General features: G+C 38.3%; 1 protein-coding gene across 6 annotated transcripts in view; it reads left to right on the top strand.

Moving 5' to 3' along the window:
* The window catches only part of dlgap1b (discs, large (Drosophila) homolog-associated protein 1b), a 128,667-nt gene that overhangs the window by 80,620 nt on the left and 28,975 nt on the right, over positions 1–19,072 (top strand). For 3 of the 6 annotated variants that reach the window (XM_055181927.2, XM_055181926.2, XM_055181929.2), the window contains exons 4-6: positions 2,168–2,382; positions 5,656–5,836; positions 11,968–12,214. In XM_055181927.2, the coding sequence (XP_055037902.2) occupies positions 2,168–2,382; positions 5,656–5,836; positions 11,968–12,214 (643 nt within the window). Of the gene's footprint in view, positions 1–72; positions 259–2,167; positions 2,383–5,655; positions 5,837–11,967; positions 12,215–19,072 lie in introns of those variants that run through there. The other 3 variants (XM_055181930.2, XM_055181931.2, XM_055181928.2) reach the window with 3 other exon arrangements.

Here is a 19,072-nt window from a genome sequence, read left to right as displayed (position 1 = left end):
AGGATACGTTGTTGGGTTCGGCCCCCGGTAGAGCGTGTGAAAAGGGGAATGTGCGAAAGATTTGGGCTTGCATACGTTAGCATGCGGCACACATCGCTTAGAGAGACCCGGCTCACGAGCTCTCCTTTGGAGGACACCAAAATGGTGAATGTTTTGAAAAGAAACCAAGGCGCGCTGGATAATATGAAATGATTGTTATTCATCTCAGAGAGGTGAGGGTTCGAAAAGGGCACTTTATGTGCATCGTACATGGACAGCGTAAGTGGGCGTGAAATGTTTTTTTTAGATCATTTACTGGTGTTTGAGTTCAATATTATTGTGGAGAGTACTTGAGTATGTTACACAAAATTACCCTTGAGCTTGTGTGGTTATGGGTTGTGTAAGGCCGTGTGTATCAGGGTGAGTTTTCAGCTTTATAGGAGTATATAATGTTATGGACAATTGTGAACTTATTTTCTCTTACAGTGAAGACTTTTTTGTGTCATTTGTAGTCTTGCTAGCCAGGGAAGTTTTCTAGGTAACGCTTGTAAAATAAGTACATGAAAGCATGTATTAGTTAAGAGAATAAATCATTTATGAATCATTTTCCTACATTGTGCATGCATGTATAATCACATTTTTAATTTATGATCACAGAAATGCATTAACATTCATTCATATGCAAGGTATGCTAATTTCAATACACAAAAAGCTGGTTGAAACAACCCATGGTTGAGTAAAATATGGACAAGTGCAATCTATGGTTGGGTCGAATGCAAACATTCTCCAGGTTAAACTAACCATGACTCGCCTAAAGGATTATTAGGAACACCATACTAATACTGTGTTTGACCCCCTTTCACCTTCAGAACTGCCTTAATTCTAAATGCCATTGATTTAACAAGGTGCTGAAAGCATTATTTAGAAATGTTGGCCCATATTGATAGGATAGCATCTTGCAGTTGATGGAGATTTGTGGGATGCTCATCCAGGGCACGAAGCTCCCGTTCCACCACATCCCAAAGATGCTCTATTGGGTTTAGATCTGGTGACTGTGGGGGCCATTTTAGTACAGTGAACTCATTTTCATGTTTAAGAAACCAATTTGAAATGATTTGAGCTTTGTGACATGGTGCATCATCCTGCTGGAAGTAGCCATCAGAGGATGAGTACATGGAGGTCATAAAGTGATGGACATGGTCAGAAACAATGCTCAGGTAGGCCGTAGCATTTAAATGATGCCCAATTGGCACTAAGGGGACTAAAGTGTGCCAAGAAAACATCCCCCACACTATAACACCACCACCACCAGCCTGCACAGTGTTAACAAGGCATGATGGATCCATGTTCTCATTCTGTTTACACCAAATTCTGACTCTACTTCAACAGAAATCGAGACTCATCAGACCAGGCAATATTTTTGGTAATTTTGGTGAGCTCGTGCAAATTGTAGCCTCTTTTTCCTATTTGTAGTGGAGATGAGTGGTACCCGGCGGGGTCTTCTGGTGTTGTAGCCCATCCGCCTCAAGGTTGTGCGCGTTGTGGCTTCACAAATGCTTTGCTGCATACCTTGGTTGTAACAAGTGATTATTTCAATCAAAGTTGCTCTTTTATCAGCTTGAATCAGTCGGCCCATTCTCCTCTGACCTCTAGCATCAACAAGGCATTTTCGCCCACAGGACTGTCGCATACTGGATGGTTTTCCCTTTTCACACAATTCTTTGTAAACCCTAGAAATGTTTGTGCGTGAAAATCCCAGTAACTGAGCAGATCTATGTGAAATACTTAGACCGGCCCGTCTGGCACCAACAACCATCCACGCCCAAAATTACTTGAATCACCTTCCTTTCCCATTCTGACATTCAGTTTGGAGTTCAGGAGATTTTCTTGACCAGAACCACACCCCTAATGCATCGAAGCAACTGCCATGTGATTGGTTGATTAGATAATTGCATTAATGAGAAATTGAACAGGTGTTCCTAATAATCCTTTAGGTGAGTGTAAAATTAGACAATGGGTTAAATTATCCCAGAAAATGTTTATATTCCAACATAGGTAAAAATTGGGTTGAAAATAACCTAGCCTTTTTTTAAAGTGTAACGGACTGATCCGGACCGGTCACTATTAGACAAATACAATTAATACTCCCTTTCTCTCCATCTCTCTCTGCTTCTCTTACTCTTTGCAGGTTCCTCAGGATGAGTGGGGCAGTTTGTCACCCGTGGGTCAGGACGATGAGATCCCGTGCAGACGGATGAGAAGCGGCAGCTATATAAAGGCGATGGCAGAAGAAGACAGCGGAGACTCAGACTGCACCCCTAAGCCATCACCTAAAGTCCAGGCCAGAAGAGCCAGCTACCTGAAAGCCACCCAGCCCTCCCTCACCGAGATGACCACGCTCAAGTAAGTACGCAGCTCAGAAATAGTATAAGTACATGTTATTCACAGGGGAAATTAAACGCATGTATGTGTACACCCGGCATGCAGGTGCATAGGAGCACAGAGTTTGATCTAATGCAATTTCAGGAAAACTTCTCTTGGGTCATCTTAAACATGCTATTTTCTAGGAGTTCCACTCATTCCCTTTTCAAAGTGCTGTAAGGAATCGTCTCTGGAGACTGTACAGTCTTCATCTTTAAACCCCCTCTCTGTTCACACACAAACACATACACAGACTCGGCAGAGTTATGCGATTTCTTATCAAATCCCTCTGTGTCTTGAGACTCTTACCGCTACACTGAAATCCTTTCTCTCTCTCTTCTTTATGAAAAATTCAGTAGAACAAAGTCATTTCAAAGGGAATTTTTCCTGTGCCTTTAAAGTTCTTGCCGAGTTCTTTCATTTTTGCCAGTTGCACATCATACTACTAACATGAAAAGGGGTGTTTTAATGCAAAGCATGATCTTCATTTACATTTTTTTGAACTACACATGTATTTTGCTGTTGTAGACACATAATACAATGCATGCATTAGAGCAAGCATTTGAAACTCTGACCACAACTAAAATCTGGCATTCAAAAGCTAATTTAAACCTGGAAATAAATGTTTTAGCAGACAAATTTCACAAACATTTTATGACATACAATGCTTTCATAAAACATAATCCCAGATCATGGGATAACATGGATAATCAGGTTGTGCATAAACAAAAGTTCATGCCAGCTCAGGTGCACGCAAGGATGACAACATATATGACGTGCATTTTTTAATTTACATTGCTGAGCTTATAGTTTGAAATGAAAATGTATAATTGTCTTAAATTAGAATACAGTAGTGAAAACTTGATATCCCGTGGACTATTCATGAGCACAAGGGATTTGCATTATAAAGGAATGAACACACACTCATTTGGCTGTGTGTGTGTGTGTGTGTGTGTGAGAGAGAGAGAGAGAGAGAGCTTTGCAAACACTGCATTTGTTTAATGCAAGCGCTGTCGCTTTTGACAACAGCAGATGCTCATCATCGCAGGAAGAAACATAACATCTGAGTATGTTATTTACGTGCTTGGGCTTGATAAGAGTTGCCGCAGCATTGAATATTTATGATCAGGGCATTGTGCCGTCAATGCATTCAAGCCTCATATACATATACACGCACATCAAACCTTGCTACTAAAAACACATATGAGGTTATATAGATCCATACCTACATATACACACTTTCATTCAGTAATCAAACTGTAGATATATAAACTGTACACACTCATATACTGTATGTGTTTATAAACAACTACATAAACTGAAGGAAATTTTGGTGTTTTTCAGTGCAGCGTATTACACCACGTTGCGTTACGTAATAAAGTCGCCCGAGGCCTATGCTTGTTACAGACAGACATCTCTTTCTTTGTTTCCACGGTAACATGACCTCAGTTAGATCACTTGAGGACCACACCACATATCAATGACTGGCCTGGAGACTGTATGAGGGAGTGCACGTGTTTATCATTAGTCGAACATCACTACTACCATGCTCATATCGTGGGTTAGGGATTTGTTTTAACCCCTCAGCCTTGACCTCTGGCATGTAACTAACCCCGAAGCATTTGTGCTGTGAACATGAGTGATATCACATATCAAGGGGCTTATTAAGGACATGTTTGTCTTATGGAAAAAATATATATTAAAGGAAGGATCTGAGCTATATCTAGAGACCAGAATATCAGAATATCATAGATTTTAGCTTGATAACTATCTAGCAGCGATGTAGTGAAATGCCTTAAACATCATAGCAATACCCTTCCAGTCACCAAAGCATTACGTAAGAGCATCAACACAGATATCTATTAAGGTTCAGTGACAAAAAAAAAACAAGATGGCAAGATGAGAAATTCAAAAATCTTTTTAAAAAACTTGTTTTAAAAGCATACATCAGGTTTATTTTAAAGGTGACATAGAATGATTGAACGATTGAGTATTTATCCTTGTTCTGTGATGTGACATGTAGACAAAAAAGTTTTTGTTTAGGTCTGTAATGCCTTAGAAGCTTCCTAAAAACCTCTCTCAGATAGCTCTATTAAGGTGGGGGATTTTAAACAAGTGGTTTTGCACCTATTTGGCTCCCCCTACTGGCTTAACTTGCAATCTCATTACTGATTGGCTGACTTTGCTGCTATTTTAAAATTTTAACCTTTTTACATTTAATTGAACCATATGGACACAAAATAATTAACGTCACGTCATTGACCCATAAACATCTACTGAACTCTCAGTGTAAACCTACATTGCTGAATAAAATGGTCAAAATACTGTAGGTACCCTAGCTAATGTACCCCTGAGGTACTAATATGAACTCTTTAAGGCCGGAGTATAGTCTGTTTTTACATATTGGCACGGTCAAACGCACAGCCTTTGCACAAAATATAGTTTAATCTTTGTTTGACGCGTGCGCATTCCGAGAAAATGCATTGCGTCTTCTGGGTTACATACTACATTCTCCTACTTCGACTTTTAGGGGCAAATTTTTTAAATGTACTGCCCTGGTGACACCTGGGGTATGTAGTTGGACAGTTCATCTGACAGTGTAAAGATAAGTGTTGATAACCGAGTTACATTTTAATTTGATACAAAGCAAGTGTTGGTTCTTTTATTTTTTATAAATGAATACTTTGTTTTACTTTTTGATATAGTTGTAATACTTTCCTCTTTTTATCCTTCTTGTGCTGTCTACATTTAGTCTGTTGTCTCTCTTTCTTCACATCCCTCACTTCAGTGAAGAATGAGTAATGTGTGTTTTCTTTTTGCTGTATCCGCATGCTATTTTAAGATCAGCATCCATAATTAACATTGACTAGAACTGGAGGGATAAAATTTGTGTTTGTCTTTGTGTGTCATGTTTTTAATGTGTTTCTGTTTATATTTCAAGGGTTTGGTTTTCTATGTAAACACAGGATTCATGTCTAATTGTTTGTTTTGTTTGTTTCTGATGTCACCACAACTCCATATAAAGCTTATGGAGGCTTTACTATCAAACCAGAAATGTCTTTTTATTAAAGTAATAATAGTTCACCCAAAAATGTAAACTTTGTCATATTGACTTGATCCAATCACAGTGTTGACTATCCTAACCAGAAAACGAAAACCCTTCCAAATGATCCAAAAGTGATAACCATCTTTTCAGAAATATTAAATGTAATATGGTATTGATATTTGTATATATCTATTTATCTCTCTGTGCAGGATCAGTACGGATTCACATTCCCCCAAGCTTCAGATCCGGAGTCACAGCTACTTGCGAGCGGTGAGTGAGGTTTCAATCAACCGCAGTATGGACAGTCTGGACCCTGCCGGGCTGCTGGCCTCACCCAAATTTCGCTCCCGAAATGAGAGCTACATGAGGGCTATGAGCACCATCAGTCAGGTTGGTCATTCGCTCCCCTCTCTCTGGTGGAAATTGCCGTTAGATACTGATCTCAGAACAGTTTGCATCTACCCACTGTGGTAGTTTAGACTCAGCAGTGGGAAAGAAAACTGGTCCTGAATCAGATCCTACAAGTAATTTCCATGCAGAGACATCCTCGACGTGACCTCTTCGAGAAGGTTTGCAGAGGGGAGGAAAAACAGAGGATGTGGAAATGTCGGAGACTTCCAGAAAAATGCAATTGGTTATCATCTCTTCATCCATTGTCTTAACCATTGTTAGTCAAGTTCCATACTACCATTCTAGTATGTGAGATTGAGATTAGTCCATAATGGTATGTTATAAATAAGTCGACAACTTTTTAACCTCAAGCTCCTACATACGTTTACCATTTTTGAAGGCCCTCTTACTTATAATATTTATCAAATAAAATGTACATTTTTTGTTGTTTTAACTTTTTCCTAGTTGGGAATCGCTTTTCTGTATGGATTGCATACTTTTTCAGTGGATTTTTAAAGTCTGCATCAATGGTTTATTGGTTAATGGGTCAGTGACAAAAACTGTTTGGCAAGATGAGAAATCTTTTTAAAAAACTTGTTTTAAAAGCATGCATCAGGTTTATTTCAGTGCACATAGTGTTTTTATGTTATTTTTATGCAATGAAAAAATTGCTCCATTTTTATGAAAGTTAAGACTGAATGGACATGAAAATGTCAAATGGTGTAATCGTCAATTACGCAAACAAATGAGAAATATTAAATATTTTTTCCACCTTGATGGCATGTAAGCATAATCATTTAAAAATATCATTTTATTAGTTATTTCTAAATGTAAATTTTAATGTGTTTTTGTAATATGACATATGCTGAAAACAGCTCTTTTTCTAAATAATTTTTGACAAATGATGTAAAAATGTATGTAAAAAAATCATATTTCACTAAACTAGATGATTTTATATTTTATTCCACATTTTTAAATTAATATATTTATATTTTCATTTAAAAAAATACTAGTTACACCAATTGACATAGACCGATTACACCACATTGACATTTTTGCAATTATCCCCCAAATATTCTTTCAAAATGAATTAAAACCAGAAATTTTAGACTCAAAAAAGAGAATATATGCAAGTAATCTGCAAATTTATTTTAAAATTTTAACCCCTTTACATTTAATTTACCCTATACGGACACAAAATAATTAAAGGGACACTCCACTTTAAAAAAATATATATGCTCATTTTCCAGCTCCCCTAGAGTTAAATCTTTGATTTTCACCGCTTTGGAATCCATTCAGCTGATCTCCGTGTCTGGCGGTACCACTTTTAGCATAGCTTAGCATAATCCACTGAATCTGATTAGACCATTAGCATTGCGCTAAAAAATATGCAAAGATTTTCGATATTCTTCCTATTTCAACTTGACTTTAGGTGTGGTGATGTTGTGCACTGCCCAAAAATGGTCCCCTTGGTTACTTTCAATAGCAGGGGACTATTTTCAGGCGCTGCGTAATAGCCATAGTACCATAGTACAGCAGCAAAGTCCTTGATTATTATGCCAGAATGAGAGTATAGTTCCTAGAAATATCGGCCTAGAAAATCGCAACTTTTAATTTTTTCGTCGGTCTTAGTACACAATGTAACTACAGAAGAGTCGGGTTTTAAATGGGAGGAGTATCCGAGCTCTTTGGTTATTTTTTTAGCGCAATGCTAATGGTCTAATCAGATTTAATGAATTATGCTAAGATATCAGGGTTCCTGCAGGTTTCACCAAGTCAAATTTAAGACTTTTTAAGACCTTTTTAAGACCATTATGAGTGAAATTTAAGACCAAAGCGGCACAATGATCTCAGAAATTCTCAAAACATTATATTTTTATTATATCTTTGTTTATTTTATTTATTTTTTTGACAAATAAAATCCACTAATATGGGAAGATATGGTCAGCTGCTGATATGTGGCTTGTTAACATGTTTTACACTTTCTCCACCCATACGTTATATGCATAAATATGCGCTATACCGCCATCGCATTTATTCCCCTCTCTAAATTACACAATAATGAAATGAAAAGGAAATATACTATTAAAAGGCTGTTCGTGGTTTGTTGTTTGTGGCAAACAAGGCCGTGTCTAAATCCGAAGGCTGTAGCCTCCAGAGGTCGCAGTTGTAGGCTGCATATTAAAACTGTGTAACACTAAAGTTGACTCATTGTTGATAGCGCGGGACTTGACGGCCTGACTGTTTAAGTTGGTTTTTAATAAAGCAGTGTTGATTTTTTCGCTTCTGGGGCCTCTGTTTCAGAACCTTGCACATGCTCGGGTAAGCCACGGGCTAGTTGGTTAAATTCACACAGAAAAGATTTTTCTCGCCAAACCTACAGTATACAGTCGGATCACAACATCTGAAATATAGCTTATGGCATGAATTGCGTGGATTATAATAGCCTACATTTGTATTCTCTTTAAAAAATAATGATTAAAAACTGGATTGAAGAGACATTCAGTGACACGCAAAGTGCAGAACTTTTCTTTTTAGAGGCCCACCCATCAAATACATTCTTTCTCCGTCACTGAGACATTTTAATTTACCATTTTATTTTTTTTCGGACAACCTTTTTGGGAATAAATGGAGGTAAGAAATTTAAGACTTGGGTTAATTAAATTTAAGACCTAGGGTGAAAATCTGGCCATTTTTAAGACTTTTTATGGCCTTAAATTTAACTTTTCAGACTTTTTAAGACTTTTTAAGACCCCGCGGGAACCCTGGATATGCTAAAAGTGGAAGCGCCAGACCCAGAGATCAGCTGACTGGATTCCAAAACGGTAAAAATCAAATGTTTAACTCAAGAGGAGCTGGAAAATTAGCATATTTTCAAAAAAAGTGGAGTGCCCTTTGACGTCAAGTCATTGACCCTAATACCAACTGCGTAACAGAAGAAGAGTTTCAAATGGTCCTCTTTTACTTTTTTAAATCACTTAAGTACTGAATAGACTCAGTAAAATGTACTTTCCTATCATCAGCAAGTGCATGCTTTTGATGAATAGCATAGATGAATAGGTATTCAAATTAGGATTCAAACAAGGTCTTACATAAAGTCTGAATCTGATCTGTTGGATTTGCTATTGAAGCTTTATTCGGAAATATTTCGTAGGGTAATTTTTAGTATATATTCACATATAAAGGTTGCCATCACGATTAGCATGTGTACTACCTAAGGGATTTTCAAGGTGAGTTTGCAGGATTAGGATCCGTTGCTATGGGATTTTAAGGTGAGCTTTCAAGATTAGCTTCTGTAGCTGTGGGATAAAGGAACAGGCAGTGTTAACCACAAAGAGAATTTTAAGGTGAGCGTTTAGTGTCCTGACAGCTCACTCAGATAGACAGCACACCTAACCTTTCCGAGAGCTGCTTTCCTTCGCAAGAAAAATACACTGTCCTCAGGCGTTTGTGTGTTTGTGTTTGCTTTCTTTTCCCTTCTGGATATATCATTCATTGCATTGACAAAGCTCAGTCACCTTACCAGAACAAAACTATCATTCATTGGTCCTTCAGTGTGCGCTGGCATGTTTGCATTGTGCGTGTACGTGTGGTTGTGTATGCATTTGTGCACATGGGTTTTTTATTGCCTCTAAATTATTAGCAAACCTACCTGTGAGTGCTTGTTTGTCTGCAGCCCTCTTCAGCCAATGGCAAACCTTTCTACTATCTATTCCTCCAATCACAATGCACCAGCAGTCCTTCAATCACAACAACCTGTCCTCCAATCACGAGACTTCCTTCTGTAATGAGTTTCACTCTTCCTTACTATGGCTTTTTACTACACTGCTGTACCGTCTGGTGGTTGGGTACTAGTGACACTCACTGTAGTCTAAATAGAGCACCAGCAGGGATGCAGCCACACCTGCTATTACTTGCAAATTCAGATTTCCTCCCCTCTGCACTCTATTTGTCTGTGATTTCCGTGTGTTACACGTCTTTGAGCTCTTGTGTATACTTGTGTATTTTTTTAAAAGTATGATTGTTGATTAAAACAGATTAATTAATGAAAGGTCATGTTTTCCAACCGCATAAGGGCCAGTAAAACACCAGAGACTGGGAATACAGTATTTAGTCAAGTATTTTGTGAGAAAAATATAATAGTAAATTGTATACGTTATGTAAATTATATACATAACAATTGAAGCAAGGTTTTGCAAGCCAGGGTTGAAGGCAGTGCTTTCAAAAATGACACATGTAAAACATTACTCAGCCCAAGGTTAAAAGTGTAAGAGTGTGCACACCCATCCCTAATTTGGTTACAGGTGCAGGACACAGTGAGTAAACTTATGTAATAGTATTAACTCATTCCTCGCCAGCTGTTTTTTGAAAAGTTGCCTGGCAGCATTTTTTTGTGATTTTTACAAAAGTTTCACAAAAATGCCTATTAATTCCAAAAATATATAAACATAAAAATATATCAAATGATAGAACAGACCATCTGCTTTCAAACAAACAATAAACAAACAAAACGGGAAAAAACGTTTCATATCTATATTTATTTTCTCTGCTTATAAACTCTTAAATATGGGTATTTTTTAAAAATATTTCTTTAGCAAAAAGCTGAAATAATTGAATTTTTTGTTAAGGAATTTTGTTAGAGATCAGATTCAGAATGATTATCAAAACATACACAGAGTTTAAAATTAGTAAATAACGTTTTGGCTTCAGTTTTTTCATAAATTGAGTCATAAAAGCCATCTAGTGGATGTTCGCGTTATTGCAGATTAACATAAAAATTCTTCGGAAACATGTTTTTTATGCACCTTGTTTTCTCTTAATTGACAAGATAACTCGTCAATGGCGGGGAAAGAGTTAAATGGCCTGGACAAAAGGTTCCTGTAGCACAATTGGTAGAGCATTGGGCTGTAACGTGAAGGTTGTGGGTTTGTTCTCTAGAAACACACATATTAGTTAAAATGTACAACTTGAATGCACTGTAAATTGCTTTTGGATAAACGCGTGGATCAAATGCATAAATGTACCGAGCCCCTAAGGTGACATTGGAGTAAAAGTAGTTAGTTTAGTTTAGTTTCATGTGCTCACGTGAAACCTTCATGTGCAGATTTTTTTTAAGTTTTGTTTCGCGTGCTCACTTGAAACTATCGAGCGCGCACGTAAAACAATCGCGTGCGCACATGAAAAGGAAAGGTTCACGTGAGCATGCGATAGTTTCACATGTGGACATAAAGTTTCATGTGAGCACGGTACAGTTATGCGTGAGCACGCGGTAGTCTCACGTGCGCACGCAAACTTAAACTTTATTTAATTTTTGCTCCATGTCCCCTTAGGGGCTCCGTATAAATTGAATCTGTGTGTGCACACAATTTATTACTTTTTTTTTAAAGCATTGTTTATTTATTGTTCTTACCTTGATATTTACTGTATAAAAACAGCATTTAAAGGGATAGTTCACTGAAAAATAAAATGTGGGTTGTTCTAAATCTTTATGAATTTATTTTTTTCTGAGGAACATAAAAGAAGATATTTTGAAAATGATGATAAGCACACACATCTGATTGTAACCATTGACTTCCATAGTAGGAAAAACAAATACGATGGATTTTAATGGGTGCAATCAACTGTGTGCTAACCATCATTTATTAAAGTATCTTATTTTGGGTTTATCAGAAAAAACAACTACAGGTTTAGGACAACATGAGGGTGAGCAAATGATGACAAAATTTTCATTTTGGGGTGAACTATCCCTTAAACTGTGTCCTATGAGCTAAATCCCAGACCTCATTGTTTATTAGTAAAGCATTATTTAACAAGGTTCAGTCTTGTGATAATCCAGGGAATATTCACACCCTTCAAGTTTAAATGCACTCACTGTAAAAAAAAATGCAGCATGAAGTTAAAACAACATGGTTTTGCAAGTCAATTAAACCTACAATTTTAAGTTTTGACTTTTTAAGTTAACATAACTTCATTTGTTAAGTTAAAGTAACATAAAAATACATAAATGCCACATTTTGTTTTACAGTGCTGGTATACTTTAACAGCACAGATATGTGCTGTAATCCATTGACAGGTACTGTATGTCAAGCGTAACATGACAGCGTGTGGTGACGCAGTGTCTCCCCCTGCAGGTGAGTGAGGTGGAAGTGAACGGGCAGATCGAGGCCGTGTGCGAGAGCGTGTTCAGTGAGATGGAGTCTCAGGCCGTGGATGCTCTGGACCTGCCGTTGTCCGGATGCTTTCGTATGAGGAGCCACAGTTACGTGAGAGCCATTGAGAAGGGCTGCTCGCAGGAGGAGGAAGAGGAGAGGGCGTCGCAGCAGGCCATCTCACCCGCACGAGCCGCAACTACTGTGAGAACCATCCAGAGCAGCACAGGTACCAAATTATTAAAACAGTTATTGGGGCTATATCAAGAGGAATCAAATTATCTTTAGGCTTTGATGATGAAAGAGTACTATAAAGTGCTGTCAGAATTCAAAAGTGAACACGAAAATCACTCTGAATTTATGCTGCTTTACAATGTCAGGCACGTACCACCAACCACAATAGTCTAATCATAATGCAAAGTATCCAAAAACACTGTGTTCAATCTTAGGGGTCAGAGAGAAGTCGTAATAGTGATGCAAAACAGAATTATGAATACCAACATACTTTACAATCCTGTTTGCTTATCCACTTCTTCCACACCTGTTACATAATCTCTCTGGAAAACACAGAAGTTAGTGCTACAAGCACCATATGAGTCAGGCTTGTAAACCCGAGGGTCACCGGTTTGAATCTCAAGGCCGGACTAGGTGCTTGGAGCAAGGCACCATCCCCAATTGCTCCCCGTGTGCTGCACTCATAGCTGCCCACTGCTCCGTGTGTGTGTGTGTGTGTGTGTGTGTGTGTGTGTGTGTGTGTGTGTGTGTGTGTGTGTGTGTGTGTGTGTGTGTGTGTGTGTGTGTGTGTGTGTTCACTACTCACTGGATGGGTTAAATGTAGTGGTCACATTTTGAGTATGGGTGACCATACTTGACAATCACGTCACTTAACATTTAAAAACAAGCATACTCAATATCAGCGATCTCTGATCAGGCAATCCAATAAGAGAACATGAAGTCGCTGTTGTATAACAAACTTTAAGACATGCCTGGCCTTTATAGAAAAATGCTTCAACTTTGTCCTTCCCCTCTTAACAGTTTTCTATTTTTTTCTATATTTATGCTTTACTCTTTCTGCGGCTTCATCAGTATGAATAGAGAGAGCCAAGGCCTCTCTCTCTCTCTCTCTCTCTCTCTCTCTCTCGCTCACTCTTTCTCTCGTGCAGCTTGTGTGTTTAATTACAGAGATTAGAGAGTCTCATTCCTTGTCCTCGTCACACTGTCATCAGGGTCGTAGTCGGCTAATTCAAAACATTTACACACAAGTGGAATAAAGAGAGGCTGGAGAGACAGTGAGAGAGAGAGGCAATAATAGATGAAGCTGGGATTTTGGGAAGTGACCTCTGCATGAGGCAATAACAGATGTAAAGCAACATCTTAAGTGGTGTCCCATGTGTGCCAAAAAAGTAGCCAGCTGAAATCGCTCCTATACAGATCAAAAGTCAGCCAGGCTTGATTCAGACTTAATTGCTTTTGCGGGCCATTATAGTGGTGTTCACTTAAATGAGATTTAAAAATGGTTATCAATTATAAAAAATCCAAGGTGGTATACTAGGTGGTCAACTTTTAAAATCTTTCACCTTCCTTGGTCTTGGTTTAGGTTTTAGTTCTTGCTGTGTTGTGCAGGTATAAGGCGATACAGACAGTGTAAATGAAGAGTTTGGTTCCAAAACGCAATAAACGCCATTTTTGAAAAAAATGAGTTACTGCCAGAATCAGTATTATATCAGGTCAGTATTATAAAGTAAATTCTTAATTTTATGCAACATCCAATTTCCGCAGTGTTATTCTGTCATCTTTTCTCCCTTTTTTCCCAAAATGCAATAAACGCCACTCCCCCTTTTCTACAGAATGCCATAAATCCACTCCTCCACAGATTACAGCGCACCATTCACGCAATGTAAACAAAGAATGGCGGCGCGCTGAGTACACGGAATCCTAGTTTTCCTCATCTACTATGTACTTCGTGATCACCAAACAAACAAAAACAAAATAATAATTTGATAGCATTGATAAACCTGTGATGGTTTTCTGTGACGGGAAAGAAACGTAAGCCATCAACATGTAATAATTTACGCAGAGGAACTCAGGAGACCGGTGCTTGTTTGGCCGGGCCGACAGCATCAAGTTACTGTCATGATAACACATTGACCCCAGGGGATCTTATGAAAAACTTTCCATAATTTTACTCAAAGTCAATGAAAATCGAGCAGGACCAAAACATTTTACAGCTGATCGCTTTGAAAAACGTTAAGCGACGTCAAGTTTAACCGATGACTTCTTAATATCACAAAGTAAGTGTTTTGATTAATGACATTAATGTTTATATTTTTAATTAGTGTGTACAACTAGTCAACTAAATGAATATAACATGGCAAAGATGAATGCACATTTATATAGGCGATTGATTCAATAGATTTATAGCATTTTTAATAAAAACTTGTCATGGATTTATTGCATTTTGTGGAAAAAATAATCCGTTTTTATAATAAATCTTTGAAAATCAACTTATGGATTTGAATTTTTTATGTTTTTATAACCTAAAGATGCTATGTGAAAGTTTGTAACAGAAAATAGTTGTTTTCATCTTGTCACTTTCTTGGTATAGAAAACACGTTTTTACCGAAATTGGTCAAAATGGATTTATTGCGTTTTGGAACCAAACTCTTCAAATATACTATCAACAAACAACCAGAGCATCATTTACTCATAAAAATCAAGGTGCTTAAAAAAACAAGCCAACTTTTTGGAATTTTAGCTTATTCACTGTTTCCCCTAGAGTTAGATAAGTCCATACACGCCTTTTTCATCTCCGTGCATGCCTTAACTCATAAACAAGCAGTATGCTAGCTGGAGCCATTTACTTCAAGCCTTTGTGCTAAGCTAGGCTAGCGGCGGGTGCGTCAGACAGAGTTAGCTAAAGTCCCAAAAAGTCAGCGTGCTCCTTCAATGCTGTGTTCAGACCAGCTGCGGTAGAGGCGTCAAGCGTGAGTGATTTCAATGTTACGGTGCATTCACACGGGACGTAAGCGGTAACGCTTCCCATTCACTTTTAATGGGTGACGTCATGCGTTGCCAAACTGAATTTGTGGATCCGTCGGCGCCGCGTCAGTGCCGTTGCTCGCGGCGGAAGTTGAACATTTCTCAACTTTTCAACAGCAACGCATGCGTCAGCCAATCAGATCGCCTTATGCAAATAACCTAGACAGAGCCAGCCAATTACGTTTATGGAAGACCAGAGCATGTATTGTGGCCACTGTGATTGGCTGTTGGCCACGCTTCAGACAAGCCTTCCGTCAAGCGTTAACGCCCCGTGTGAATGTACCATTAAGTCAATGTGAAAATGCGCGTCTGGAGGTCTTGTGGTGTGAATGAGACGTTTAATGTGGCGCAGTAGACGCAATTCCGCCTCATTCGCGCATCTGGTTCGCACGAATGGCACGAATTGAGCGTTGCCGCGGGAAACGCACAAGTTGAAAAATTTGAACTTTGGCGGAAAAACGCACCGTGTTAACCAATCTGGAGCTTGCTCTGGTAGTGGCGTAATTACAAAAAAGCGAATTTTTACTTGAATGTCTCGATGACTAGAACACTGTTTTGAGGTACTAATATGAACTCTTTAGGTGCAAAGGTGTACTTTTTAAAAGGGTACCACCCCATGACAGCTAATGTTGGGCCTTTTATTCTGATAGTGTATGAAACAGTCACCCTTTTTCATACAGTAGATGATATATGGATTATATACGTTTTATCTTATGTTTCATAATATTTGTTTTGCTTAATATTAGTGCCATCAATTATTTATCCTGCCCTAATTGGCTATTCAAACAAAAAGACGCTTCTGTTTCCACAAAACATTTGCCCGTCACAAAAGAACAGAACTGCAGACACAGTTTAGCATAGTGGCCATGCGGTGAACCAATTAGATTATGGAAAGATTTGATTAACTTAATCACATACCCAAGCAAACCCGTGTCAAAGAGTTTAGCCGGGCAGTGAGATTTAATCTGTGCAAGAAGTTCAGGTCTACCTCCTGTTGAGTAAAGACAGCTCAGACTGTGCGCTCGCTTTATAACCAACAGCGACGGAGCGAGATCCCGCGATTACATCACTGTCGTGGAGAACACTCCATCAGGAGCCAGTGAAGCCATAAGACCTGATGGCAAAATAGTTACACATCCAAGATGCTTCATGTTAAATGAAACACACATACATCCAATTTTGTGCCGGAGGCTTGTGGTTACACATAAACAAACATGGACGTGCTATTGACTGAAGTGTCAAAATGGGAAATCAATCAAAAAAGGCCATAAGGCATAAAAGCCATTCCTAGCATTGGATTACCAGTGAAGGTGTGTACTAGGTATCCTTTGTGTTGGTGAATGTTGAAATGTGTGATTGACAGGGCTGGATTAATAGACCATAGGACTCTAAGCCCCCAACACTATTTGCTTAACACAGAAATGTTAAATAAAAATCTGTGCAGGGAGGGCATACCGGTAAGGCTTTTGATATCAAAAATGAATACAAATGGAGCACTGTTGCATTATGATTTGGTCCTTCATGATTTACATATCAGTGGTGTAATGGGGGTCTCGCTCTTTAGGACCCCTGAGAGTCTTGGTACCTCAGTTAGCACACAACAGTGCCAAAGTAAATCACACGCAGATTTCTGCTGCTGTCCTGAGGTTACACACACAGAAATGTGCTTTTCACATTTGTCCTTTTGGCAGCTTTGATCTAAATGTCATTTCCACGGCATTAAAGGATTAGAAGTCCCAGTCTGTCTGTTTGAGAGTTTCTCTTTTGTGCGCATCATCTGCTTTTATATCCATCTCTCTTCTTCCCCGCGTGTTTCTTCTTCATGGAAGCGGGATATAATGCTTTTATGTCTTTAACAAACAATGAAACACCAGCAATGTTGAGAGCCATGGGGTCTAGGGGAATACATGTCCCTATTCTTCTGAGCAGCAGAATGGACTGATTCATCACAGATACACATCAGCAGCATCTAGATATGAAAATGACAATCATTTTATTTGCTAGGAGCATAGTTTCCACAGAGCATCATTACGTTGGGTTGTTAAAATTGCTATGGTGAGGACACATTAAAATGTCTTTAATTAATCAGTGACTGGTGGGACTCTTTCAGACCGAGTAAAGAAATTTTAGGAATTGGGTCAGATATACTTCACTCTTTATATATGTTTGTATGAAAGAGAAATAGTAATTGCTCAATCTGAGTTGAGCAAGTGTGTAATAAGTTGTGTAAAGCATGGTGAAAGAGATTCAGTGATTAGTTGAACTGAATAGTTGGCTATTATAGGTATGTCAGAGATAGATATTGCGTCACTGTCATTTTTGTACCACACGAGGGCGCGCTTGAGCACACGCACTGCTGCATAACGCTTTATCATTATGCACGTTTTACGACATACTATATAAGCTATACATGATGATTGTCATGTCATGTCATTTATGTGTTAAGGTAAATACTCATTTTGCGATTAAAAACGCTAATTTTGCATATGTACATATTTATGTTGTCGTTTTTTAAATAAAACACAGCGCACACCAAGCCTACATTATAGGAATTATGCAACTCTGGCATAAAATATAAATTATAGCATTTTGTACCTTATGTCGTGTAATACCATGCTGTCTAAATGATATCTACTTATATTTTCGATCATTCTTTTCATTCATTCTTTCTTTTTTTTATCATTACTTTAATTTTGAGAGTCTGTCCTTCAGGGAACATTGGTATTTTAAATACACTTTTCTATTTAAAATAACCTAGTTAAGGACTGAAGATAAATGTTTAATGCTGAAAAGGGTGACTATACTAAACCTATTAGAAAATGCACTCAGTAGCCTATAGGTCTTCGCTTCCCCTTAAACATACATTATATAAAACAAATCAATGGGCCAATGCGTAGTGTTGTATTGCACTGTTAATGTTTCAATGCGGGTATATAGCCTACATGCGGTCAGGACAGGGTTAATTGTTTATGTCGTAATTAGATTATATAAATGTATTTTTAAAATAAATATTTTAATTATTATTTATTTAATAATTTTTTAATTTTTAATGTTGTTATTGTTTTCTTCTGATTTTATTATATGCTAATATTAAGCTACGCACATTAATCATTTTGGCCGTTTGGTACGATGGGAAGTCCCCAGCTAGCTGTATATCTTTTAGGCCTGTTCGGGAATCGGTGTATATAACGGATGTGACGGTGTGGGCCGGTCCCGTACCCGCCCGTGACTGAAGCGCGAGCATTAAGCTCCCGTTCACAGCAAAGCTGGAGTTTATCACGAGATCCCGGCGATTCATTCAGTCGCTTCTCTCTCTCATTGCCTCTCCGGTTACCATTTACCGAAAATTACAGGGTATGTGTGACTGCTGGATTCGCCTCCTCTGTGAGTATATACACACGCGCGCGCGTCTCTCTCTCTCTCTCTCTCTCTCTCTCTCTCTCTCTCTCTCTCTCTCTCTCTCTCTCTCTCTCTCTCTCTCTCGGTGCATGTCTCGTGGTGCTGATACATTAGTGTTAACGGAGGTGATGGAGGATTGTGCTTACTCATACCGGTAGTGATGCAGTTCAGAGTCAGCATCCAGTTGTTTACGAAGCTAATAGATTGTAAACTATACCTATAGGCTTTATGTGTATGTAGCTGGAAAGACTTACTCTTTTTTTTCTCTATATTGGGTAAAAATTAGACATGTTGTCACAAAACTGTTCAAGTTTTGTGGTGTATGTTTGAGAGAGAGAGAGAGAGAGAGAGAGAGAGAATGAGAGGGGGAGATAACTCTGCCCAACATCCATCTATTTTGGTAACTCATGTGATATTGGGGAGCAGGTGCATTATAGGCAAGCTCAAAAAGTTACACACGTACACAATAAAAGAAAATATAAGCAGGTTAAAATATTTGAGTGTTCTTGTGTTTCGTTGCACTTTTTGTGCTTTCTTTGACATTTTTTAGATTGATAAGCAGTAGTTTTCTTTAAAGTGTTGTTATTGGTGAGAAAACTGGGTCACATGTTGTGTCTTGTACATGTGACAAATTTTTCTTATGGCAGAA

The sequence above is a fragment of the Misgurnus anguillicaudatus genome, chromosome 25 (genome assembly GCF_027580225.2).
Source record: "Misgurnus anguillicaudatus chromosome 25, ASM2758022v2, whole genome shotgun sequence".
Classification (NCBI taxonomy): domain Eukaryota; kingdom Metazoa; phylum Chordata; class Actinopteri; order Cypriniformes; family Cobitidae; genus Misgurnus; species Misgurnus anguillicaudatus.
The sequence above is the reverse complement of the archived record's forward strand: the minus strand, read 5'-3'. Positions and strand labels throughout refer to the sequence as shown.